Source organism: Mixophyes fleayi, chromosome 2, assembly GCF_038048845.1.
Source record: "Mixophyes fleayi isolate aMixFle1 chromosome 2, aMixFle1.hap1, whole genome shotgun sequence".
In the NCBI taxonomy this organism is placed as follows: domain Eukaryota; kingdom Metazoa; phylum Chordata; class Amphibia; order Anura; family Limnodynastidae; genus Mixophyes; species Mixophyes fleayi.
In genome coordinates, this window is record NC_134403.1 from 208,636,722 (window position 1) to 208,664,324 (window position 27,603).

Here is a 27,603-nt window from a genome sequence, read left to right on the forward strand (position 1 = left end):
CAGAAAATGTACAGCATGCCATGTACTATTTGACCTCTAAAGCTACTGGTTGCTGTATGTAAGTAGAGAAGGAGAGAAGTTACCAATATTATTTGCAATTATATATGCAAAATTTTTTAAAACTTCATAGAACTAGAACACAAGCCAAAGTCCTGTTTTCCTGTAGGCAAAAGAAACAGGGATGTTGCTAGGTATGAAAAAGACTTGGGAGCCAGGCACCCAGCATGCCTCACATTTGAAATAAAGCCGATCTTGTGCATAAAGATGACACAAAATATTAAACTGACATTTAGTATAACATAATATCATGGTAAACAACTCTTAATGATTGTTATTTGGACTTTTATTTTACATCACTGTGTCCGACTTAAGGCACATAACAGATCATCCAATCAGAGAACAAACAGCATCTCCTCTGATTGCTCCACATGGTGCAGTAAGCTGTCCTGGTGATAGCTTCTGTCTGTGAGAAGCAGAGACTGCGCTAGAACATGGTAGTTTGCTTGTTCTAGTGGCAATCTCCTGTTATAGTAGGCACTATTATCTAGAACAACGTAACTTATTAGACAGGATAAAACTGGACCAACCCTATTTCCATATCTCTCAGTAATCACTCTATGTATGTGCAGGGGGTGCTATATGCAGAATGTTATTGATTTATTTACAGAAAATGTAAAATAGATCCTGTTGTGAAGGCACCTCTATGGGGTGCGAGAAAAAATGAGCAAGATTCCAGCCATAACATTGGCGCAAGATGTCTTCGTTTACAAAGACACCTCTGCACAAATTGAATATCGCCCTAAGTGTCCATATTATTTATTTATTAAGTTTTCATTACAATTCACATTCCAAATTGTCTTATCCTTTAGCGAACTATTAAGTAAAACTAGAGATGTGAAAAGTAAGAAAAAAGTGACAAAATGATATATAAAGGGATAATTGTAACCCAGGGGATCTAGAAGATTGCAACAGGTGAAAGAAGGAAGAATGATCAGTATGTAAGTAAAAGGAATGTGTACCTTAATATGTAGCACAAGAACCTTGTAGAATATTATCACACACTTTACTTATCAAAAGGAAATATTGTCATCAAATGAAATTCATAACAAAACATAAAAAGTATAACAAATAATAAATAAAATAAAATGTATTTGTTGTAGAAAGTTGTTATACCACCAGAGAGTCTGTGTCATACAAATATTGGATAATCATAGAGAGTGAATGCATGTATTTCTAAATTCCTCAATATGATATGTTTGTGTATACACCCAAACAGTAATTGTTATATGCCATATATGAAAAGGGTATATGTGGAATAACATATTTTTAAATGCCAGTTTGTGGGTACCACGCAACGGTCCAAAAAACGATAAGGCAATGTGTAAAGTTTGTAACACTCACCCAGAATTTCTCCTAGTACACATCATGCGCATTATGACCGTCTCCTCAGTTGCTAGGTTGGGGGTGGCACCATTGAGCCAAGCTAATGTTGTCCAAGTTAGGGTGCTGCAATTATGTCTGAGACAATTTTTTGAGCAGTGATCACTCGCAATGCAGTGAGGGTTCTGAGTTCTGTTTCTAAGTCTCCGCAAAGTTATCCATAGTGACTAAAGAAAAAGTAACTGGTTTCCAGGTTATGGAGGCAAGTAAGCAATATGGGTGATGTAGTTTGAGTCCACAATCTACTTGTTTCAAAGTTTGTACATCAGGATTCATCAGGGAATAGTGAGATGTGCAGTAGTGGATGTCCTGATGGCTCTATAAATAACCAAAGAGTCCTTAGGTAATTAGAGTAATTTGCGCAATAAACTGATTGGTCCGCATGATTCCATTGGTTCCAATTAATTTAAAAACGTGTTTAAATAGGGACCTTGTATCTGCAGAAAACCTAGAAATCCATAAAGGTTAGTGAATCCAAAGCAGGGGCTTTAAAAGCTTTAAAAACTCGATCGGTAAGGAAGCAGTGTACAAACAAAAATTGGGTAACTGCATACATATGGTCTAAGTATAAAGCGTCCTTAAGGAGATAGACCCCAAATGCAGATAAGGGCGGCTATATAATATTCCAGTTGAGAACAACGTGACGGTTTTACGTAAGTTTAATGTAAAATCACATATAGAAACCAAAAAGAGTAAACGGAGTTAATGAAAAATATTAATAAATTAATACAAATAATGACAAATAGGAGTCAAAATCAGAACACTTGTTACATGTGAATAGCATGAAAGTGGTGACAAAGGGGATATGTAACCCAAGTTTAGTCTGGCTAATGTAGGATGGACATGCAGGGCAACTTCGTGATCACTCTATCACAGAACTTGGTGTAGTGAAATCCACATAAAGGGCTACATGGCTAGAGTGAGTGCAATGACATAAGTACTCTAAAAACATTCCCAAGTCAGAGTCGAGATTAAGGGGTATATTTACTAAACTGCGGGTTTGAAAAGTGGAGATGTTGCCTATAGCAACCAATCAGATTCTAACTATCATTTATTTAGTACATTTTATAAAATGACAGCTAGAATCTGATTGATTGCTATAGGCAACATCTCCACTTTTTCAAATCCGCAGTTTAGTAAATATACTCCTAAGTCCCTTCAGGGACAATGTATTCAAATTATAGCTCCATTTGGACTCTTCCCTCAGGATAACTTCCAGATAGCCCCTCTTCTCCGAGACCTAGGTACTTTTTTTTATCCCTATAAACTTTTTTTAGCCCTATAAATTTAAGGGCAGAGTGATCATGTTTATGCGATTCTGAGAAATGTGCAGGTTTACTATGTTTGTCATACTGATTCTTAATGTTCTGTAAGTGCTATGCTACTATTATACTTCTCACAGTGCGTCCTGCATACTTTAATTCACAAGGACATTCAAGTAAGTATAAAACACCAGAAGTATCACAGGAGATCATCTCTGTAATGTAAGTTCTTCCTGTATTGTTAGATTTAAAGTACATGATTGGCAACTGTTGCAGTAGAAAAAAAAATTTTTTGATTTTACCTAGCCAAGTCTCTTTGCCCTCTACATTGCTAGGGGTTATAGAGCTGCTAATCACCTTGTCTATTGTCAGATTGTGGCCTTTCTTGTAGATAAATCTTGTTTTTTTTAGGAAGAATCTTACACAGTTTATCATTTTTCAGTAGTATGGGCCAATGTTTTTTAATGATTCCTTCTAGGGCTTTGGAGTGGTTGCTACATTGTGTTATGAAGGTTAAGCTTTCTTGATTGCTGCTATTGGTATTTTGGGGAATGAGAAGAAAATGTCTATCCAAATCCCTAAAAAAGCAATACTAATAAGTATACCAGTCATATAGAATAAGAGAAGCTATACTGTGCAGTTTAAAATACAAAAGAAGGTAAAACAAGCAAAAACTAAAACTCACAGACCGATAAAGTGGAAATGATGCAGTGTAGCTGGCCACACATACAAAATAAAAATAATTACAGCTCCCCTCAGATTGCAATAATTCCTTTTGCAACCCGCCCCCAAAAATATTTCAATGAAGTAGCTAAATTTGTGTAAGCATCTAGCGATACTTCTCTAGCCTCCCACTCTGCAGAGCATCGGCCTTTTCTTGCATTACATGCACCAGCTCAGAAGAGGCCTCTGCTCTGCTTTTTTTGAAAGCAGTGTGGGGACCTCAGGGGGAATGAGGCATTGCAGTGGGTGCACCCCGACATTGTTGGGCCTTCTTCACCTCAAGGATCTATTGTAGCCTCACCCCATGCACCCCCTGTAGCTTTGCCCTTGCCATAGACATGTATGTTTGACTATACTTTATGGGACAGCAGGCCTTCACATTCTTACTGCATTGAGCAGCATGCTGTGGAATGTTTGCTTTTCACACATACATGTAATTGGAGATAAATTAATCATCTTCCCTAAAGCCCACATGTAAAACAGAGGACCCTTTTCCCTTTCATCTAGCTCTTCCCACGGTACTATGCTGGATGGTTACCCGTTTCACATAGAGCTAGTTCCTAAATAACAATAACTTCCACATTCAGCATCAGTGTGGTGTGAACAAAGGATGCTCGGTTCCAATGTTCAATTTCTATGCCTCAGAGTTAGGTGTCTATGTCATGTGACTGGGGATACAAATGTGGGTACTATCTTGGACAATCAGTATTCCCTATTAGCCTGGGTACATGATTGCAGATAAATGAGATGCAACAATAGTGATCAGAGGGTGAATTCATCCCCCTCTCATTTTGAGAAAATCAAACTCACTTGATGTAAAAGTATTATATTCAGAGCAGTGGTATGGTATGTTCCAGGCACAAAATATACTGTGGAATGCCAAGGGCTGGCTTTTGAGGGGTGCTAAGGGCGCACAGGGACTGCACTTGTCTTTCTACTGGCCTTTAAGCTGAGCACCCGCAACTGCACTCTTGCAGTTTTATAGTGGTTCATTAGGTCACAGCCCCCATCCAGCAAGATATATCTGTTTTTTTTAAACTTTCAAAATGATCCTGTCCCATTTAATAATAATAGAGGAGACACAGGAAAACATTGTTCCAGTCACAGTATTTTTTTTAAGAAATAAAAAGAGGCAATCCCTCCAATGTAGGAATTGCTGCATATGTTACCCATCAGTGGAGGGCATCTATAGGCTGGGTACAATTGGCATTGGGGGACACTCCAGTTAAAAGCTACCCTGCATGCTGGCTACGCATTCTCTGCATGGTGGTCATGCCCTATGCATTCTAGCCATGTACTGTACACTGGCAGGCTTTAGTATTGGAGAGCTATTTCCATAGCATGTGCTTACTCTAGACACAATGGCTCAAACCTCACAGGGGGAGTTTTTGAACTCTGGCTGAGAAGCATCACATAAAAGGAAGTAAGTACAAACGTAAGATAAAAGCACTTAAAAAATGGAAATTCCTTTTATATTCTTCTAAATGTCTAACATATTTCCTTTCTTGTTTATAAGATCATATAATTTATAGGTTGTCATGAGAGAATGACAATGATAATTTATAGGTTGTCATGAGAGAATGACCATGAGCTGTTCCTCAGTGGCTATTAGTGTGAGAGAAGTTCTGGCTAAACAGAGAGTGGTCTAATAGAAGGGAAGGTAAGTAAGCTTAATTGTGCTGTGAGGACTGACCTCCGACACGATTAGTGTAGCAAATTGTACAAGTCATCTCATGTAGTTGTTACTTTTTTGATTCCATTTTTAAAGCATATATTTATAATTTTTAAAATGTTGAGAGAATGTCATTTAATAACCAGAGCGGTTAACATTAAAGTGGACCTATGATTAGGTGTTGTACATTAACATTTAGAAAGTACACTTTAACTAGACTGCTCATTATTGGTTGAACCACCTGGATGATAGGAGAAAAAAAATTGAACTAAATATATCACACCTGGGGGTAAATGTATTAAATAATAATTTTTGCAAATCGCAGATATCTGGCGACTTTGCATGGTAAGTTTAAAAGCAAAATTTGCCTTTAAAGCTGTTGCCGCTTTAAATTTACCATGCAAAGTCGCCCGATAATGGCGATTTGCAAAAATCGCTATTTCATACATTTTTCACCTGGTGTACAATATTGTTTTCACATTTATCCGTGCTTTTCACTGATATCAATTTTCAGAACTGTAATCACGCCAATATTTCTTTGAGAGTTTCAAGTTAATGTAAAATACATATTTTTTCATTGTGTCTTTAGGAATGACCTAAAAGCAACACAGCACATTGTATTGGGATTTTGTTCTAACATAAAAGAGTATTCAAGACAACTCACAGGTGGAGAAACACTGAACAAATAGCAAGAGAAATATTTTCAATCAGCCCCCTACATAGACGGCTATTACCTTAAGTTTGCACTTTACTGCAGCTGGTTCATCAAATATTCATAGACTTCTTACTTTAACGAATGCATTTACTAAAATTCCACATTCAGACCTTGCACTCCAAATAGAGTAGAGGGGAAAAAGACAAGCATTAGTATGCCAAACCTTTTTTCACAAGTGTTTAATAATTTAGTTTTGCTGTGTTATTAAGCAGTCGCAGGTGGAAAGATGATAATTTGTGAGTGTGGAATAGATGGGTGTACTGAATTCAATTATTTTTTCCCCGCTTGTAATTTATTTTCAACCCTGTAATATTTGCACGCTAGTCTGGAACTGCCTGAGAGCTGCCATATTGAAAAGATAATGAAAGATGTCTCTGGAGTCCTGCAGGACAGCTCTCTCAAGGACGGTTACAGTTTCTCGTGAATAGCAATCCTTAACAAATGTCACAAAACTAACTTTTCATTTAAGAATTTATTTATTTCATTTTAAAAACCTTTATTAATGCATTTAAATGTTACTCATTTGAAATATGGTTAACATTGTAAACATGTTCATTTAAATTCAACATTAATGTGAAACAAAACAATGAGGATTGGGCTGTCTATATGGAATTCATAAAATACACACATTTTCAAAAATGATGAATTGCTGGTAAAAAGTTACAAAATCAAAATTATATAAAAAATGGTCTAATCTTGTGTGCCCCTTCCACACTGCCTGGGCTCTATGGGCTACGCACAGAAAATGAACACACACATTAGTCGACAATGGTTTTCTAGAGTCCCAATTTTAGGGCATTTCCACAGATGGAACAAACATTTTCAATTGATTGTTCTTGGAAATGTAGATCTTTTTGGGGGTGCATATATTGGTGTTGCATAGCAAAGTGCTAAGTTGCAGCTGTGTAGTGAAAATCATTGAGAGAATGCCTTTAATTATAGCACAAAAAGATGAATCTAGGGCACTTCAATAACCACAGCAGCCTTAAACAAACTAAATGGAATACCAATAAACCACTCAAATCAACTAAACGTTCAATAGTTTGTAAAGTGGTGGTCAGTGTTCTGTCAGATAAGGTACACACTAAACATCAGAATATACATAAAACTAGAGGTGCTTAGGCTCGGTTCCCCAAGAACCGAACGCACCTGAACTTAGCAGATCCGAGTACCTAGTCGAGCCGGCACGGTACTTTCGCGCGCCCTCGGAATTGAAAACGAGGCAAAACGTCATTGTTACGTCGTCGGATCTCGGCTCTCACGAGCTTTGGATTCTATAAGTGTCGCCCCCTTCATGGCGATCCAGCGCCATTTCACAGAGGGACACAGAAGAGGTAGCACAGTTCTTGGCAGTCTCTCGCGCAGTTGGCCAGCATCATAGGTAGAAAAGAAAGAGGAGGGGTAGCAGTGTTCTTCAAAGTCTACAGTGACATTCAGGAGAGCTCCATTGCTCCATTGCTAATTGTCATTGCTGAAATACAAATAATAGGTCTGGCAGCCTTGGTCTTCTAAATCTGCAGTCTCTGTTTGAATGTGTCAGAAAATAATATTGTGATCTGTGAGGTGGTCAAAATTGACTGCAAATGTCTCGAAATTAGTGTTATTGAGGTTAATAATAATGTAAGGTGGAAAAAAAGCAAAAATATGTGATTTTAGCAAAAACAAATAGGGTTTTTTGAAACAAATCGGGATCCAAAGCCAAAACACGCAAGGGCGGTTTTGCCAATACCAAACCAGATCCCACACCAAAACCAGAACACGGGGGTCAGTGAACATCTCTACATAAGACCACATAGAAAATCCATATGTGAGGGAAGAAATTGTATCATATATGGTGGAGTAAATTAAAAAAATCCATAAATTATGTCATGGGTAGATAAACATTGATTCTCCTGATTTCCCCCTTGGTATTATGCTTACATTAACAGGCAGATGAAACTGAATTTCAATAAAGGGTCTTTTTCATTCTTTCTTCTTTCTTTTGTCTCTTTTCTTCATACTCCCCGATATTCATTCAAAGAATAGGAAACAAAGAGAACAAAGCTGGATCTAGGCGGATAACCCTTTTTAAAAAAACTTTATTGCCAGATAGTTTTAAAAATCTTTACATCTCATAAACAGGTAATATGAATAACAGCCAATCTTCCTTCCAGATTCTCTAATTTCTGCTGCATATAACAAACTTATAAGTCCAATTCTTTTACATCCAATCTTTCAGTATATAGTAGCTCCAGGATATTGGTGGTCAAAAGGCAGTTCAATATACCACACAGTAACCAACGCGTTTGGATCTAGACATAGATCATTTTCAAGGTTAGATCAAAATGCATCAGTGATAATGTCACAACCATTGTCAGCTTTGAGAATACTCCAGAAGTGTCTCTTACAGCACAGCACAGCACAGCACAGAGCAATATCATAAAGATTGCTATGCCAGAAGCACACCCAATTGCTTCCTTCCTGCCTTATCTAGAGACGCAATTTCTGTCTAAAAAGCAGATATAAATTGTGTCTGAAAAAAAGACACATTCTACGTAGTATACTGAGTGGGCCACCCACATTCAATATGTTTCCTGATAGGTGTATCTGCGTCTGCATCCAGGTCTACGTCGGTCGTATTCACGTGAACATGTCCTTACTGTACTTAGCCTTAGCTTTCCCTCTCCCTCTATAAGCGTAAGATGCGACCGACTCTGCATGTAGAATCAAATGTAAGTCTTGTTTGTTTGAACGCGCAGTACGCAAATGAGTCCAACTCTACATAAGACCTTTAATGTGAATCAGTATCCTCCCAGGTCATTGAACCTTCTTATTTCAGTCACAGGTCATATTTAAAAGCATGGGGAGGTAAATGCTCCTGTGAGTCCCTGGAAGCCGAGTACTGCTTATACAGATGGAGTTAAAAAAGTTAAAATGTGAAACTTACAATACAAAAATGCTATTTATAAAGCAAAGGTCTGGTTTCTAAAATACTTTTGATAACATTTACAACTGTAAATGTAAACAGAAAGTCTTTACTAGAGGCTGTTATATAATAAAGAATGCAAAGCAATTAACAAATATAAGTATACACCCAAACATAGCAATTTTATTTGTATACTTAAAGTACTGTAAAGATGCCTGCAAAAGGACTGAATACATGAAAGTAATTAGCTTTACTAAATGGTGCTTTCATAACTTAACGTCAGAATCAAGGTTAAGTTCCTAATTACTTTCTCTATGAGCTAACATATCTCTTTTCTCTTAAAAGATAATGACTTCCTGGCTTGTATTGTTTATTAATAAGCTCTGGAAGCAGGTGTGTGAGAAGGAGGATGACACATGTCTAAAAATGTGGTCAGGACCTCTAACATGATTTACAAAACAAATAATAGACCAGCACATCAGGTGGTAATTGTGTCATGTGTATTCATTGTTCTCTTTTCTTATTATAATCCATATGCTATAGTACTCTTGAAGTTGTTGCCAACGTATACACAAATAATAGCAGTATATTCAGTTATATACAGGAAACACTTAATAGTTCTCTTATTGGAAAAAATTTCCATTATAAAAGTATACACCAGCATCCAACACAAAGACAAGTCATTTTTTTATGCGGAATGACTGGCCTACTACGGGCTGTAGACAAAGGTGAGTGTTGTATCCTTTGGTTTTCTGCTGAGTTTAATACAGTGAACTGTTACATTTTAATAGAGCTCTAAAAGGTTTTATGGTATGAACATTACAATGGTGAACTGATTCAAGTTCTTGACAGACAGAAGCATCAGAAGGGGTCAAATCAGGAATGTGCTCCTGCATCAGGGCTGTAAAACTGGTGAGCCAAATGTGATACTCCACTGCTATCTGTGCTCCCACCATCCTTGACAACCTGCATAGGCTATGTTGTCTAGCATCTTTTTTTAGTAGTATTTGGCTTACAAGCACCTTGTTGTAGTTTAACTAGAACAATTATTAATCTTATTATTATAATTTTTTATTTACCACAAGGCTTCCGCAGCTCCAATTAATAGGTGAAGAACACCAGGGGGTAAATTTATCAAGTTGCGGGTTTGAAAAAGTGGAGATGTTGCCTGTAGCAACTAGTCAGATTCTAGTTATCATTTATTTAGTACATTCTACAAAATGAGAGCTAGTATTTGATTGGTTGCTGTAGGCAACATCTCCACTTTTTCAAACCCACAGCTTGATAAATTTACCCCCAGGTATCCAGAATGATTGGGTGATAACTGGACTGGTGACATCCGTAATATACACAGTGGCTTAAATATTCTAAAATTAGAAATGCTCATAATTCAACCTTTCCCTGCACAAGCTCAACAGTTCCTTAGCAATACTTATTTGCCATTTTAATCCACATTCACCATTTTGGCTTTTCTTGACGCAGAGCAAAAAAATGAACAGGGCCCCAAAACTCTCAAAATTTAGAGCATACTTCCACTTGTAGGTCCACAAGAGCATGCACTACAAGTGATGGCCCCCTACAAAAGTACATAACTAGTTGTGGCCCCATATGAATATAAATAAATAATAGTGCCCCCGACCGAAATAAATTAAAAAAACTAACAGTAGCTGTAAAAGAATCTGTAATTACGCCATAATTGCGCACGTTATCTTCTTCTTCTAGTTCTGGATATGTTCGTTACATTACCATATGCATCTACAATTTCCCTCTTATGACACACCTACTTCAGTTATATAGTTATATATAATATACAACACAGATAGATATATATATATATATACAGGGCTTTTTTTGTCATAGAACGCTCAGAACGGCATTCCAATACCTTTTTTCCATGGGTTTTTTAAAGTTTAATTAACTTTTTAACTTTTTTTCTCTGTGGTGCAGCACCGCATCTTAGTGTGTGTCCTGCTTCCGGCTCCGGCAGTGTCGTGACGTCACGACGCTGCCAGTGATAGGAGCCGCGATCAAGCAGAGAAGCGAAAAAAGAAGCATAGAAGGTAAATACAGACTACAGAAAGTGGGGGAGGGGGCACAGAAAGAAAGGGCTACGGAAAAATGAGAGGGCAGAAAGAGTGGGCTACAGAAAAACAAGGGGACAGAAAGAGGGCTACAGAAAAATGAGGGGGCAGAAAGAGAGGGCTACAGAAAAATGAGGGGAGCAGAAAGACAGGACTACAGAAAAATGGGGGACAGAAAGAGAGGACTACAGAAAAGCGAGGGGGCAGAAAGAGAGGGCTATACAAAAATGAGACTCATGAAATTCGGGTATGTATCCCGTGTATGGCAACTTGCTCGTCAAAATGATGTGATTCATGGTAAATCGTATCCTTAACCCCCCCCCCCCCACCTCCGCAGAAAAACTGCATTTCCCCTCCCGCCCCCTGCCCGGGATCTCTCGGAATTAACTTTTCAAGCTTTGGCAAGTATGCTTAACAATAATCACAAACCATGTAAAGACATCTACAGTGTTTCAAATCTTCCTATCGTAGCTCCCTTATTCTATACTTTTAAACACTGGCAATCTTTGTAAATATCACTTTGCTGCCATATCCAGCAGGAACATGAGGTGTATTGTAAGACACAATCCAACTCCTAAGATTTTACTGCTGAAGAACACTAACATTTACCACAATATCTAATTCTATGAAAATAGTGACAGTCTATATTACAATAAAACACATTACTGTCTTATGCAAATGTATTTAACCATTATTTGTTCCTTTATGTTCAAAATTTAACCAATGCCCTAAACGGGCCCATATAGCAAAATCCTTGTGTCTGTCTGTTTCCAAAGTGGGAAGAGAAATCCTGTGTGTCTGTCTGTGTAAGCAGTCTGATCAAAAGGAACACACCTTGAGTACCCAATATAAAATTAGTTAATTCAATCAATAGTATTTTTTATCCATCTTCACATTAGATTTCATCGGACCAAGTAGTGAAGATTTTAGGTAAGTATTTATAAGGGAGGTACCATTTAATTATAAATTATGGGGGCCATAATAATTTATTACATAAGGCGGCATTAATTATTATTATTTGATACCAGTGGACACACATTTTTATTTTCCAAATATTGGGGCACTATTATTTATTTAATATACCACTGGGTCATCATTCTTTATTTAACTTACTACTATTTCTGAGGGTTTGCAAACCGCAGAGCATGACATACGGTTTGAGTTTCAGCCTTCAAACTGCAGGATTGTTTGGATCTGAATACTGCATCTGATGTGTGGTGGTTTACAAACTGCATAAAACATCTGTACATTATTAAATTTCCCACTTACACTGTCAAACCATTTTATTTGCATTAACGGTTGCAAACCCACAAATGATTAGAGATGCTCAGGCTCGGTTCCCCGAGAACTGAACATACCCGAACTTAGCAGATCCGAGTACCGAGCCGCCTCGGCGGGCCATTGGAATTGAAAACGAGGCAAAACATCATTGTTACATCGCCGGATCATGGATTTTGTGAGCTTTGAATTCTATAAGTACCTCCCTCCACAGTGATTCAGCGCCATTTTACAGAGGTACATAAAAGGGGTTGCACAGTCTTGGCAGTCTCTAGTGCAGTTGGGCAGCATAATAGGTAGAATAGAAAGAGGAGGGGTAGCAGTGTTCTTCAAAGTCTCCAGTGACATTCAGGAGAGCTCCATTGCTCCGTTGCTAATTGTAATTGCTGAAATAGAAATAATAGGTCTGGCAGGCTTTGTCTTCTAAATCTGCAGTCCCATAATGTACAGTGTCACACAGGTAACACACAAAGAGGAGAACTCCATTGCTCCATTGCTAATTGTCATTGCTGAAATAGAAATAATAGATCTGGCAGGCTTGGTCTTCTAAATCTGCAGTCACATTGTACTGTGTTATATAGGTAACATCCCCACCATGAAGAATGTTGGTGGTAGTATTATGGTATAGGGATGCTTTCCAGTGACAGGGGATCGACTAAGATGATTGTGCATATTACAGTAAATTTCATGCTAATAACAATACTCAGCGAAAGTTTTTTATGTACACAAAAGAAATGTCCAGTAGCAATGCCCACTTGTGAGTGAAAATAGAGAAATTTATAGGTTGTGGACAAAAATATGAAAACACCAATATAAAAATCACTGAATAGTCCATTGATTCACTTTGTGCAGCAAAAGCATCATATATGCATGGTTTTGAGTCCACCTCTGTGATGGTCTGTCAGTACCAATAAATACGGATTAGCACTGTCCTTTTAAAGGAAATATTAGCAAGTTGAGCTGTGATACTCCTACCAAATGCTCCCCAACATCAATACCTCTTTCAAAGTCACTGAGCCATGCTAGGCATAATTATAGGCCACCAAGGAAATCCCTGCATTTGTATATATGTCCTTGACCCTGATGGAATGTTATTTTCATGAGCCACTACTGGATGGAAGCCCTTGCTTTCAATGTGCTTGGTTTCCCTCATTTACCCAGGTGTTCCATTTTTGCACACCAACCAGATCATAATTCTTTTGGATGTTATATATGAATGAGAAATTTTGTGCCCAAGCAGTATCACCGTGTTCTGACAAGCTGCTGCAGTGACAGGTATTGTTGTAGAATTGCCACAAGAAGCAGAAGAATGAGGGATTTGTGCAAATCCCTCATTCAAAGCTCTTGGCTTTATTGTGTGGTACAAACCAATCTTTTCTTCTATGTGGCAGTATAAAACATTGTGTTGCCCGCTCCAGAAAGCATTCAATTTTCCAAAGGCAAGGATGAAATGTGTATAAAATTGTCCTTTGAACATATGAAGAATACAACATCTATACCTTTTCAATGTGGGTCCTCTCAAAGCTCCCTTTAAATCAATTTACATTAGTGCAATTGAACAAATCAAAGCACAAAGGAAAGATCTGATTTCATTTCTGATTCCATTTGAAAAGGTAGGCAGAGCTCTGTGAATATCTGTGTTCTCACATCACAAAATACATCATCTAACAAAACAATTACTCACAGGCCTTACTTATAAAATGGCAGTTTCTCTTCTGCTCATTATGTTTAACCCAACAACGTCCCTCGCTCTGCTGCAGATGATGCTGTGTTTGGAATGTAACGAGACTCATACAAATTTATTGAGAACCAGCAGGTAAGGGACAGATTAAGTGAGATTATCTGACTCGGTGATGTTTGAGTGTTTATATTTATATTTAAAAGCAGTTGTAATATCTGTTGTGTGTTTTTTAAATTCATTGGAAAACACATTCATGAAATAGCTTTACATAATTAGAGCTCCAGCACACAGGAAACTTCACATGCACTCCTGGGGCTAAATATATTAATCTGCCATTTTTTTCAGCAATTTCAAATCTATGCAAATCGCTTGAGATCACGGGTGATTTTATGCACAAAGTCATCACATATGATATCCTGGGATTTTGACATTCCAGAAATCCATTCTCCAGCAATGTGTGTTGATTTTAAAACACCTAAACCACTGGCGTTTTTGTCAAATTCGCCGGAGATTAAACAGAAACTCGTCCGAGGTTCAGCAGAAACTCGTGGGAGATTCAATAGAAATAGGAACTCATCTGAGATTCAACAGAAATATAAAGCATGCTGTTAGGGCTATCTGGCCATCTTAACAGGAAAGCACAATGCAAGTTTTAATTATAGGGTAATCATTGTTTCTTGTTTAGAGGGGCAAAATTAATTATCTTAGGGGGTCAAATTATTTTATGAATACATTCGTGGGCCAAATTTCATTAATGATTATGTGTAAGGGAAAATATTTTATTTTAGTGGGGCAATAATAATATTTTTCTGTTGTGGCAACAGTGTTGTGGAACACAGACTTGCTTTATACTCTGCATTCACTGAGTATCAGATCCTCTCTCGGAATGCAGTGTTGCTGTACAGTCAGTTGTTAGATCTCTTGTCATGGACTAGTTAGATTGGGTCCTGGCAACACTTCAATATCCATGGAAAGTCACAGCCATGGCTAACTCTTGGGGCCATACATTGACTCAAAAGTTTGATACTGTAGAACTGTCCTTTGTGCTGATCCAGTGGGGATTTCCCAGAGGTTCTTTTCTCCATTTCTTTCTTTTGGGTTCTTTGAAGGGATCGAATAAAGTCAATTTTAAATCCTGAAATTTAATCACAATCTATTTGTCATGTCCCTGTGATTATACCTGTGAATCTACAGATCACAGTGGGGAGATTCTATGCTATGTGACGTGCCACTGGAGCCTCGCATGGTGAGGCTCCGCAGAGTTATCTGGCCTGAAATCTTCGCTTATTTTTGTTCACTACTCATAGAGATGTGACCAAAAATGAGTGAAGATTTTAGTACCATTTCAATCATAAGTGTGCACAGGAGCACGTTGTGCGAGGCTACTGTGGCACTTTGCAGTTAACTGAGTGAGTAACACTGGCATTTTGGCTAGCATTGTGCCTAACAGCACAGGACTATCGGTTTCAGTCCTCTTTGTGTGGACTTTGTATGTTCTTCGCGTGTTCTTCCTCCGAGTGCTCCAGTTTCCTTCCACACTCCAAAAACATACTAGTAGGTTAATCGACTTCTATAAAATTGATCATAGTGCGTGTGTGCGTGTGGTAGGGTGTATAGATTGTAAACTCCCTTGGGCAGGATCTGATGGGAATGATTAAATATTCTCTGGACAGCACTACATAATCTGTATAAATAACTATTAATAAATAAATAATAAATCCCCTGCACTTACGCATTAAAGGGCCATTGCATACATATAGAGCAATATTCCCTATTTTACTAGCTCCCAAATATGCCCAACCTGATATATCAGCTCCTGTTCCCATTTATGATTCCTAAAACTCAAGTGCTGCTAGGACCTGTAGTGCTCCAGAGAAAAATGTAAATAGAACACTGAAACTGAATTTAAAAATATTTTAATTAACCAGGCTCTGAAGGAATTTGAGAATATATGGTACAGATGGTTAGAGTCTCCATTCTATCCTATGTCATCTAGTACAGATGCTCTATCTACTTAAATGTATGGCTACCGCAGTTCTTATAATAAGTATCTAAGTCCATGTAATAAACCCTGCATGTGTAACATACTTATGTATAAGCATTTACAATGTATGATCCTGAATGAATATAGCACATTTATTATTATTATGCTTTAATGTAATCTTGTAAATTCCGTCATTTAATTCCGATATGTATGCGATTGTTTTTCTTTTTGTTGTTTTGTATGTTTATATCTTAAAAAATTTCAATAAAAATACTGGATTTAAAAAAAAATAAAATATTTTAATTGAAATAAAAACTCAACTACACCACATGCACTTTACATAAAGTACATTAAAAGGATGCAATTTTGCTTATGTTTTAAACGTAAATTGCGTCCAACTTTACATAAAGCCCTCTATTTCTAATACATATCTCCTAAAAATTGTGCAAAGTAAACATTTGCTTAAAAGTATAAGAAATTTGTTCACAGGAAATATCTATATTGCTGCAATATTCTCTGTATAAATCGCTTATTAATTATAACTTGTATGTTCACATTCTAAATATCTTCTAATATAAAACACAGACGTGTTTAGATCATTGTTTTGAGGCATAAGATGAAGATATAGTCCAATTTCTCAAAATGTCTCGGTTTCAAAGATACTTAGGGCCTGAGGTGGATCACCTTGAACCTGCCCATTGAAGCTTCTAGATGCTCTTATATTGTAAATATACCAAAATGAGTGAACAAACTTGTTTGTTGAATGCTAAGTAAACCAGTGTTCATGTTTCATTTCTTGTCTTTGAGGCAGATGAAAGCAGACATCTCCTTTGTGTAAATGCCCTTCTGACAAATAGACTATAGAATTTCTGCTTTGCTGACAAATATGTTCCCAGTGGATATACGTGTTCAGTATATATGCCTATTACCGCAGTGGTGTAGACCTTTACAGAAGTGCAGAAATAAAGAAAATATTTTACAACAGCACAATGAAGATTGCTTTTAACCTGAGAATTATGGATAGTTGTTGTGCGCCTGTTGCACATTTCTCTAATTCATGATTTGTTTGCACTTTTTCTGCAGTAACCCATAACCATTATTCTTGCTATCTCTGAATAAATGTCCCTTTGGTGCTTAAAATAAACAGTTCTTACAAACCTTCCATGGTTGAATGTGATAGCAGCATAAATTGGTGAACTTTTTGGATTAAAGTAAGGTAGACGGTTTCTATAAAATGTTATATTTATAGCACAGTGCTGACTGTTTTCTCTGGTTGTTATGGTCATACTCTGTTGGGACTGTTATCATTGTAGGCCAAATTAAGAGGCTGGTTATTCACTATAAATAAGTCATTCTAAATGCTACAAATGCTTCAATAAGCCTGGAAGAGCTGAACCCCTAATACACTAATTATAAGGAAATGGATTACAGCTGAAGCCTATTTGACACAAGTGTGTTCTCACTCATGTACTTACTTCCTACTCAGGTTTTTTCCAACATATGTGAGTGTTTCCTGTAACCCCAGGCTCTGTGAATGAGAGTGGGATCCTTGCAAGTTTGATAACCAGACTGACTATTTTGTATCACATACAATTTTACAGTTCACGCCACAGATACAAAAAAAAAATGGATGCCAAAGAATCTGGCCTCCTTTAATGAATTCCTCCAGCACACACTTACTTGTTGCAGTAAATAATTTGAAGTGTACTCAAGTCCTGCACCAGAACTGCCTCTCGCTCACCCAGGTGACTATCCATCTGATACTAAACATAAGGCTTCTCCATCTCATTTGTCCCTAGGTACCGCTTCATACAGGGATATTATTACACAAATTAAAGTTAATGGTTTTATTGTTTAGCTCAGTTGTCTTCTCTTCACAGTCTCTAATCTCTAGGGATATTGAACCAACAGTCTTGACCTTGGCTTACCATCAGTCCTAACATCCTCACAAATTCACTCAATGTCTCTCAATATTCTGCCACTCGGAACTCTAGATAGCGCTTGACTACAAAGTTCTCTCTACTCATGGTTGACCACTAGGCAGTATCAAAGCTTTATCAGTGAGCCTAAATTTGCATGGACACTCGTTAAACTTGAAATATCTTCCCAGAACCAGCACTAGGGTTACACTGTGGCACAATGAATACACTGCTGTCTGAGAGTTGTGAGGACATGAGTTCCAGTCTGACCAGGGACCTATCTCTGTGGAGTTTGAATTTTCTCCCCGGATTCCTCGAGGTGCTCGGGTTTCCTCCCACAGCCCAAAAACATACTAATAGGTTAATTGGCTGCTGAGATTTTTCTTTCTCTCACAGGCTTCAGGGAAACATCTTAGATCCTCATATTTCACTACTCACTCTCAATCCTGCACATGGATTGGAACGCTCAATCATAATAACTACAGGAGCAATCCGCTAAATGATGCTTAGCCAAAGAAGTGTTACACAATTATTTATTAAAATCACTAGTGTGTTATCACAGTGACACAATACAGGAACATAACTAAATGTGGTCTATTTACTATCAACAAAAAAATCGCCGGGCTGCTATGCGTTACCGAGCTGCCTCTGTGATACTGGCCTGGAGCGGTACAGATTAACTTAAAACGCACCTGGAGATAGACCTAAATAGACCCCCAAATGTAGTAAGAAGCCAGTGTAAGGCAACTTCCACATTGCACCTACCTTTCTTTCTGTGGCAAGGCAGAATCAAAGGGTAGGTGCAATGTAGCAACAGCCCCTTATAGAGATGGAGTTGAAAGAAACAACAAGAGGATTTACCTATTCTTTGTAACTAAGAAGTGCAATTCATAGGTCAGTAGTATGATTATATTATTTCATTTCCATATTTAGTGGTAGAGCATTACAACTCAATGTGAGTCTTTCTAATTACTGACTGAGTGCTTTTCGTATTTTATCTGTAGACACATATGCCAAGATACTGTCTATATATATATTCTCAACCAAAACCCAGTAGCATATTCATTTCTATGCAATTATTTCCAATTAATGCTCAATTTACAATAAATTTACTGCAATGTGCACAATTTTGTTTACAGTCTATTTGTTTTTCTTTTCTGTCACAACAGCTTGTCCTCCAGGGTTTTACAAGATGTCCAGCCGCCTCCAGATCTGTGTCCCTTGTCCTCAGTATAGCTACACAAACCAAGAGTCATCCACTGTATGCACTTGTGAGAAAAACTTCTACAGATCTCCCCTGGACTCTCCTTCTACTTCATGTACACGTGAGTTGCCTTCATATCTTTACACAAAGACAACAGGGTATGTGATTGTTGCAGACAAAACTGGCTTTGTTTTGTTTTTGTTTGATAAAAACAGATAGCACAAAAAATCCAATAATGCAAAATAAGAAAGCAGCTCATACAAGCAGCAAAGAGTACAGTACATAGCGTATAGTACCTAGTTAGAATTTACACATCTACAGTACATTTAGCGCTATTAGTAAGACCAGAGCTTACATGCTCAGCTTAAGAGAAATCTGTATTTCTGCATTTATAGTCCTCTTTTATAATAACCTTAATGTGCCACATTCTGAACTACATTATTTTTGCTCCTATGCGCTGCAAACATTCAAATAGCCCCAAATGTAATAATCCATATACAATTAATATATTCTCTAGTAATTTAACATTTAGGGGCAGATTCAATTTCCTAACTATCCACGAGATGTGCCTCCGCAACAGGCGCAAGATGCCTTGTGCGGATATTTTTTGACTGAAGTAACGCTGATTTCTGTTCGCGTCCCATAGAGGTGAGAGCAAAAATCAGTGTTTTTTTACCGTAATGTCGGTAAAAATGTGCTTCCGCGATGCTCTTAGAAACATTGCGCACAATTGAAAATACTCCATATTGTATTATTTACTATTTAACACTATTTGGTAGGGAAAAAACCTGAAATGTCCCTTCTGCTGCCATTGCTCCAGACTAATAAAATAAACTATTACAAATGTATATATTTCACATACAAGCACTACAGTCCCTAGTTATAGTTTATTCCTCTACAGTACAGTTAGAACAATCAGGAATATTAGGGTGTACACTGCTTTCACACAAAGGGAAAACTGTATTTTTGAACTTATTATCCAAGTTTATAATATCATTAATGTGCCTCACTTCTGTAATATATTATAGCTACATGCATTCAATTAGCACCAAATGTAATCCATATACACGTAATGCATCATCTAGTAACTTAACAACTAATGTTATTAAACAATGAAACGCCCCTTCTGCTATGACTTTACCAGACTATTGCAAGTATTACATATATTTCACGTATTGTAGAAACATAACCTTTTACAACAACCAACCACCAGTTGCTCCTCTCGTTTTTGTCCACTGCAATGAATGATTTTTTTGGGGTTCGTGTGTAGTTAAGTTATGCTGGTCCCATGCATTTCAGCATAATAACATGCATGTAAGTAACTCCTTTATCATCTCTGTATTAATCTAGCAAAAAACTAACCGATGTTCCAATGATAGTGAATATTATAAAAACTAAGGCTAGTGTGAGTTCTGATTATTCCTGTTCTGCATTCAATATTCAATCTTTAATAACTCCTACACTAGTAGACAGTAACAATTGGAGATTCAGAACTAGTGGCCATGTCCTCTACAAATACTGGGCCTAATTCATTAAGGCATGCAAAACCAACTTATTTTTTTTTTAACAAAGCACATAATTTGGGCATACACATGTCCGTATCCAAATACAAGCAGATCTGATGAAAACTCTTGTTGAACTCGGGTCTACAGAAGCTCTACTCTGACAGACACAACACACTGCAGGATAACTATGATACATATGTAGAATGTAAAGTCCCAGCAGAATACACAGAAGAAAAACACTTCAATTATTGTTATCTGTTAATAGTTCACCAATTAAAGAAAAAAAATAACGTTTTGTTTTTTTAAATAATTTTTTTCCCCAGGAAATATATTTATGAAGATGTTATTTATGTCTAATGTACATGAAATTAATTTTTACAGTTGCTCCTTATTGCAAACCCATGTTCTAGCATTTTTTGAACGTCATCACTATCACTCGGCTCTTACACCTGACCTGTATCTAGTGCAAGTAATACAACAGAAAAACACATACCTTGTGTATACCCGAAGCTTGAAGCTGCTCTGTGCGCTCGAGCTTGGCACACACTTACTGTTGACTACATGCAACGTAAGTGTCATTTGTACTCGAAGATTAATTGCATACATATGCATTCTCTGACGTATAGTTTTGTTGTTGGACATGTATCAGCATTTACATTCCTTAACAAATCGGGCCCACCATGTGCAGCATCTGTGAAATACATACTGACATTTTGTTTAAAAAATACTTTTTGTTAATTTATCATTGTTTATTTGTATAGAGCCAGTCACATTGCACAGAGCTGAACATAGAACATGTAGTCATTTAGATCAGTCTCTGCCCCTATTGGAGTTTATTGCAGTCTAAATTCCCTAACATGAACACAACTACACACATACAACTACACATGAACCCAGCGCTGTGCAGCAGCAATGTAAACTACTGTGCCATAAAATATTATTAGTGTTATATACCAAGGGGGAATTCAATTAGCTGTGAAGTGTCTCGCGGGCATCCTGGAAACACTTTAACAGAGCTCTCCGCTCATTTTTCCTCGCGCCCCAAAAACGTTCAAGATTTTTACCGTAGTAATGGTAAAATTTCCTCAGAATTGAATACTCACCCAAATATACAGTAAATATATTATTGCTGTGCACATCAATGGAAATCTCACTTGTAACTATGTTTATTTCTTCTTCTAGGTCCCCCTTCTGCCCCAAGAGAGCTGATATATAGCATGAAACAGACAACGTTAGTTTTAGAATGGAATGCACCATTGGACACAGGAGGCCGGGGTGATCTTACCTACAACGTTTTCTGTGACCGGTGTTCTGCTGCCTATCAACAGTGTGAGCCTTGTGGAAGCAGCATTGGTTATGTACCTCAGCAGATTGGATTAGTCGAACAGATGGTAACATTGGTTAATTTGTTGCCCCGCATGAACTACACTATCCGAGTGGAGTCTGTGAATGGAGTCTCTGATTTTAGCACATATTCCAAGAAGTTTGCTGAAATAAACATCTCAACCAGCAATGCAGGTATTGTACCTTAAATTAAATTCAATTAATTATTCTGTTTAGAAATATTAACCTATCAAAGGTTAACCTATGGTGCACACCTTACAAATATGTCCACATTTGTTTATATTTGGATCAACCATTTTAGCATTTTATCAACAATATACCAAATGGCTGCATTTGACAGTGATGCTAATCTTTACAACATTTTAATAATTAAGATAAGCATGATAATGAGTAAGGTGGGTGAAATACAGTTCATAGAACAAAGTGGAAATTAATTCAGTAGTTTCTCTTTATTTAAGACCATCATCACCAGCAACTTAATGCATATGGCTTAGAGGGGCATCTAATTGAGAACATTTTGCACCACAGCAAAACTATCATTTCCTTTTCATAACATCCTACAATACTGTTTGTGAACATCTAAAATAAAAATATTAATGAGCTAAACATATTGGGACTGATTCAAATTTGAACACAACTCTCACTCAAGTTTGGAATTTCAATGTCAACTCCAAGCAGATCTCAAAATGTGTTTTTCGATTTGAATTTGTTTTTAAGTATAAGATCAAATCAGAACGCATACAAAAAAAATGATACTATAAAATAAATAGACAATTCTAAAGACTATAATCATTAATAAAAATATGGTTGATTTAGAAAAATATTTTGGTTATAAATGTTTTTATATTAAATACATAAATCAAGATGATCTTAATTTGCGGACTGTAGATTTTCTTACTGTACATTGCCTACATCCGTCCGCTCCTTCCCACCCCTGTTCCGTCCTTCAAATAGTCGGCAGTCGCAAGTGTAATTTTTTGTTCGGACCTGAGCTGCATGCATTTGCATTCATTGGCCATTGATCCATTTTTGAGCATGCGCAGAGCTATTTCACGCAAGAAATGGCACCATTATATATTTGGTGAGGTAAGGTCTAAATCATGTCCTTATGAATGATAATGAAAGCAGTAGGAATAATGAGAAGCTTGTAACTAAGAGGGAACTGCCACTGGCTTGCTCATATAACTGGCAACTTTAGATCTTTTATGATCTAATATGATAATTTTACGATCTTTAGACTGACAAGTAGAGATGTGAAGCTAGTCCCGAGGCTTGAACTTTTAGACTAAATACGCCCTGGCCAAGGGCAACAGAACTACATGAGTAGCAGGCTGTCCCTTCCCACTGGGGTTTAATGACACTCTATATCCTTTTTCTTACTTTATATATGTATGTGCTTATGCTCATGATGATTGGAATAGTATCACAATGCCTGCATCATTTTTCATTACTGATAAAATAAATTGTATTCCTTTATACGGATAGGGAAGGATGATGATAATAATAATAATAATAAATGAAACACAATATTGATATCCACGAAAAGACATGACTTGTGACAATAAAAATGTCCACTAGTTCAAAATAATTGTTATAATATACAGTACTTCAAGCAAATATAAGATGAAATACTGTACTACAGTCTAAGCATTTTAACCATGTTCATAAACTAGCATAAACATATAATAAATTAGGATGTGAGTATTTTTCTAACGTGTGATTAAACATTATTACCATGGTTCTATTTCTCTCTTTAGTAATAAAACACCACCAGATCATTTCATCTTTGGAAATACAGTAGAAAAGGGTGCTAAGTGCTCATCTAAAGAAGAGCCTTGATTGAACGCTTTGCCTGGATTGATTTTGTAATTAATGTTTATAGCCACAATCGGTTTAGATAAGCCCATTAAAAGTAGTAAATTAATGCCTTCTTTATCATCTTGGTCAATAGTCACCATCTGCTTAATCTTTCTTGATTACTATTATTATTGTCATAACATTTAATGTAATTAAATCCTTGGAATAGTCACCGTCAGAGTGACATTCGGTTCCCGCTATTGAGCTGGAGTCGTAAACAGCCTCACTTTGAATTATGGATTGCTTGGGAGCCTTCTAACGAAGTAGCTAATATTATAAAATGTAGTATCAGACAAGAATACATAATGCAGCATTGCATATCTTATTCTATTGGTGATAAATATTTTAGTTGTCAAAAAGCATAGATGGAGCGTGTATCTTTGTGCCTAACCACACCCTGTTGCCATTGTAATACAATGGAGAAGCAGGGTTCTAGCAGTATGATCTGATGCATCCACCATGCCTTTGGTGTTGCCAGATCACATCATTAATGAAAAAGAACCATCTGTAATATAATCTGCTGAGCACACTATGTCCAGGCTGTCTGTGCAAAACTACAACTTTATATGTAGGAGGATTAACCATATTAAATCCAAGAACCAACATTTGTTCTGTTTGATAAAATTATAATAATAATAATAATAATATGCATGAATACAAACAAGCCCATCTAGATGCACTAGAAACAAAGAAGAGAAAGTTGAGAGAAAGGATCACAAGCATCAGAGATAGTATCAAATTGAACCTCTCCAGCTTAATATCATTATAATAATCAATTTCATATACAAACATATCATTAAGAAATGCATGCTCCATGGATGGGAGCATTAGTTATAAGACATAGATTTCTGCACCAAATTACATTCATTGTGAGCTGATAACTTCAGGGCCTGGTTAGGAACTAAGGCCACCCTAGGCTAAATCCCTTGCAGTGCCCCCTTGCCTTCCACATCTGGATAATGCACCATTGGTAAAAACAAAACTTAGCCTTAATTTAAAATCTGGCTTTCTTCACACTCCCTACCAATGTTTATGTTTCTATGGATTCCAATTACAGCTCCACTTGGCATTTTAAAATGGTCATGACAATCTTTATCACTCATTTAGTTTTAATTAAAATCAGAACTATATAGCAGAACAGAGCAGTGGTGGTTAGATTTACGGCACTGGAAATGCTGGCATGTAAAAGAGTAATGGAGGCTTACCCAGGACCCATGTCCATTACTCTTTTAATGACAGCATTGAGATTAGCGACATTGTCAATGTTGCAAATCACACTAGCGACATTGAGAACCTGTAAGCACAATGGAATTGTTGGCATTTCCAGTGCCAAATTTACATACCACACCTGAACACAGGCACGAATGAGTGCTACCGAGTATGAAAATGTGAAGGTGGAGGGGGCTGTCACCCCTGCACTTGTCGCCATCCTTGTCTCTCCAACCCGCTTATCCTAAAACATCCGCTGAAGGATGAGTCATTGTTTTCAGCCCTTATCATTGGACGGCAAGTATAAAACCCTCCTACATTTTCCTTTCATGTTTTCTTTTTACTTTGGATAACAACTATTCCCTTATGTTTTAAAATTGATTTCAGTAGTTTTGAACTCTCCCTCTCACAATGCTGCATCCCCAAATAATTAATAATTTGAAAAAGTCCCGTCCCAGGGACGAAACGCGTCAGTTACCAGCTACCTGGAATATCTTTTGAGAACTAAGGATTTCCTATACTCACGGAGGAGTGAGGAACTAAAGAATTAGGAGGAACTGTATATTGCTTTAGCCGTTTCTGGACAGCTCATTTAGTAGGTGCACCTACGCGATTTGAACAGAGACTTGTTTGATATGCGATGCGGCAAGAAGGAGTGAGTACACATCTTTCAATTTAACGGGGAAGCCCGTGAAATCTCACTATACCGTGCCTATCATATGTATTCCCATGGAGGATCTATCTGAGCGTGGATGTGGGTAAGATCTATTTCCCATGAGGGTAAAATTTCTCTGCAGTATTAGCGCTGCCTGGACGGAGGTCTATTTACAAGCATATACAGACACTCTTTTATATAATTCAGTGCTTGGATCAATTTGGATATTTATCTGACTAACCATCTGGATTTTTTGATTGGGTATAATGATTTCTTAGCCCCACATGGACATATTTCTGTGACCACGTATTAGATCTAGTATGGTGTGAACTCATTCTATATACATATTCCTCTATTCAAGCCTCCAAGGAGTCTTTTCTTGTATATATACCAGTTTTTGTATATCTCCCTATGGGATTTTTTGTTTGGTGTATTTATTGTATTATAATAAATTGATTTATATTTTTATGTTAATATCAGCCAATCTCATGTCCTATTTCTAGCTGATTAACTACTTCCTCCCCAGCGCCATTATTTACTCTACCCCCAAATAATTTGCACCCCCCTTCCTCCAAAAGCCTTGCACCTAGTCTGCATTCTAGTCAACCTATTGCATAATCAGGCCCTGGGTAACCTAGTGGATCTGGATCTTGAAATGACATAGACAGTAAAGAATGTTAAATGCTGACCTAAAGGATACTATTTTAGTATAAGTTCAAAAGATGAGGATTAAAAAGTCAATGTTTAAGAGGTAATTATATCTTCAATATAAACTCCAAAGTTCAAATTCTTTTACTGGTTCCTTGTTAATATAGAAAATACAGACAATGATACAGGTTTTCTCTTGAACAGAATGAATCTAACTAGTACCTTTTGGCAAAGGATCTTGATCTTCAGTGGGATTCAGCATGTTCCTGGTCCCCATTGCCACAACATATGCCTAATGATAGAGATTTGAAATGATTAGTGTGAAATAGTGGACTTCCAATTCTCAAATTCATTAGACGTTAAATTGTAAAATTGCATGATCACATACGTTCATGTATAGCCGATATACTGGCTGAGTATCGTGATTGACCAATAGAAGTATATAGTTATTATTATAATGTGTACAAAATGTACTGGCTATTTCTTTAGGGTCATTAATGAAACCTGGCGATACAAGGAGAATTACTACTTGCATTGTATGTGTTTTTAGGTTAGATAAAAAGGATGGGGCTTGTTGCCTTTGTCTCAGACACATTACCTGAATCACAGTACAGATTTTTCCACTTTTGCCACATCTAAATCAGTTAGCACATATGTGAGTGTAACATTTGTTGAAATGCCACACAGGCCATGACCTTGGGCAGCAATAATGTGGGAATGGCACATTTCTGGGCATTATATCTTTTTTTTCTTCTGCTATTACTATTTAGCCGGGCAACTTCTTCAGCCGACCTATCAAGGTGTGATCATGCCATAGGTTCGTAGGTAGTCATGATCAGCCCACTGCAAATTGATCAGTAGGAACAGGTGGAAGAGGGGAATTGGCAGCTGAAAGTGCAAGCTATGTATGCAGAGCAATCACTGGCAAATAAACAATTGGAATCCCTCCACATTACTGATATATATGCACTTGTTTTGTTCTTCACTGGCCAGTGAGTCCCTGGAAGGTAGCTCCCAGGAGCTACTCAGGACACCATTGTTTATTTATAAGGCACCACAAAACTTTGCAGCAGCGGAAAGTCAGGTTTACAAAGCATATGAAATAGAAATAAAAGCATAACAAGTACATATGAAGATGACAGGAAACAGAGGGTAGACAGGGTCCTGAGACCATACAGGTTAGAGGCAATGATACAAGACAGAACTGAGACACTCACTATGACAATGACATTGCCACTAATGTGCCCCAGAGGAGGTAAGACAGATCCTCTTTAACACTTGTGTCCATTTCCCATGTTGACAAGTATTTGGATGGCATTAAAACTTTTTTTTAATAACATTATAAAACTTTCTATAATGACATAGCTATTTAATTTATTCGTCAAGAAAAGAAATATGAGAATAACTACAGTCATTGGCCAATAAAGATATTTCAGTAGCTTACACTCATAGTTAAATGTTATACTATGCAGACTTAAGTGAGATAGCAAATAATTAATTATAAACATGAATTCTTTACTT

The 27,603-nt window shown here is 37.1% G+C and overlaps 1 protein-coding gene across 3 annotated transcripts in view; it reads left to right on the top strand.

Moving 5' to 3' along the window:
- The window catches only part of EPHA10 (EPH receptor A10), a 501,782-nt gene that overhangs the window by 228,444 nt on the left and 245,735 nt on the right, over nucleotides 1-27,603 (top strand). For all 3 annotated transcript variants that reach the window (XM_075195414.1, XM_075195415.1, XM_075195416.1), the window contains exons 4-5: nucleotides 18,830-18,985; nucleotides 21,552-21,887. In XM_075195414.1, the coding sequence (XP_075051515.1) occupies nucleotides 18,830-18,985; nucleotides 21,552-21,887 (492 nt within the window). The remainder of the gene's footprint in view (nucleotides 1-18,829; nucleotides 18,986-21,551; nucleotides 21,888-27,603) is intronic.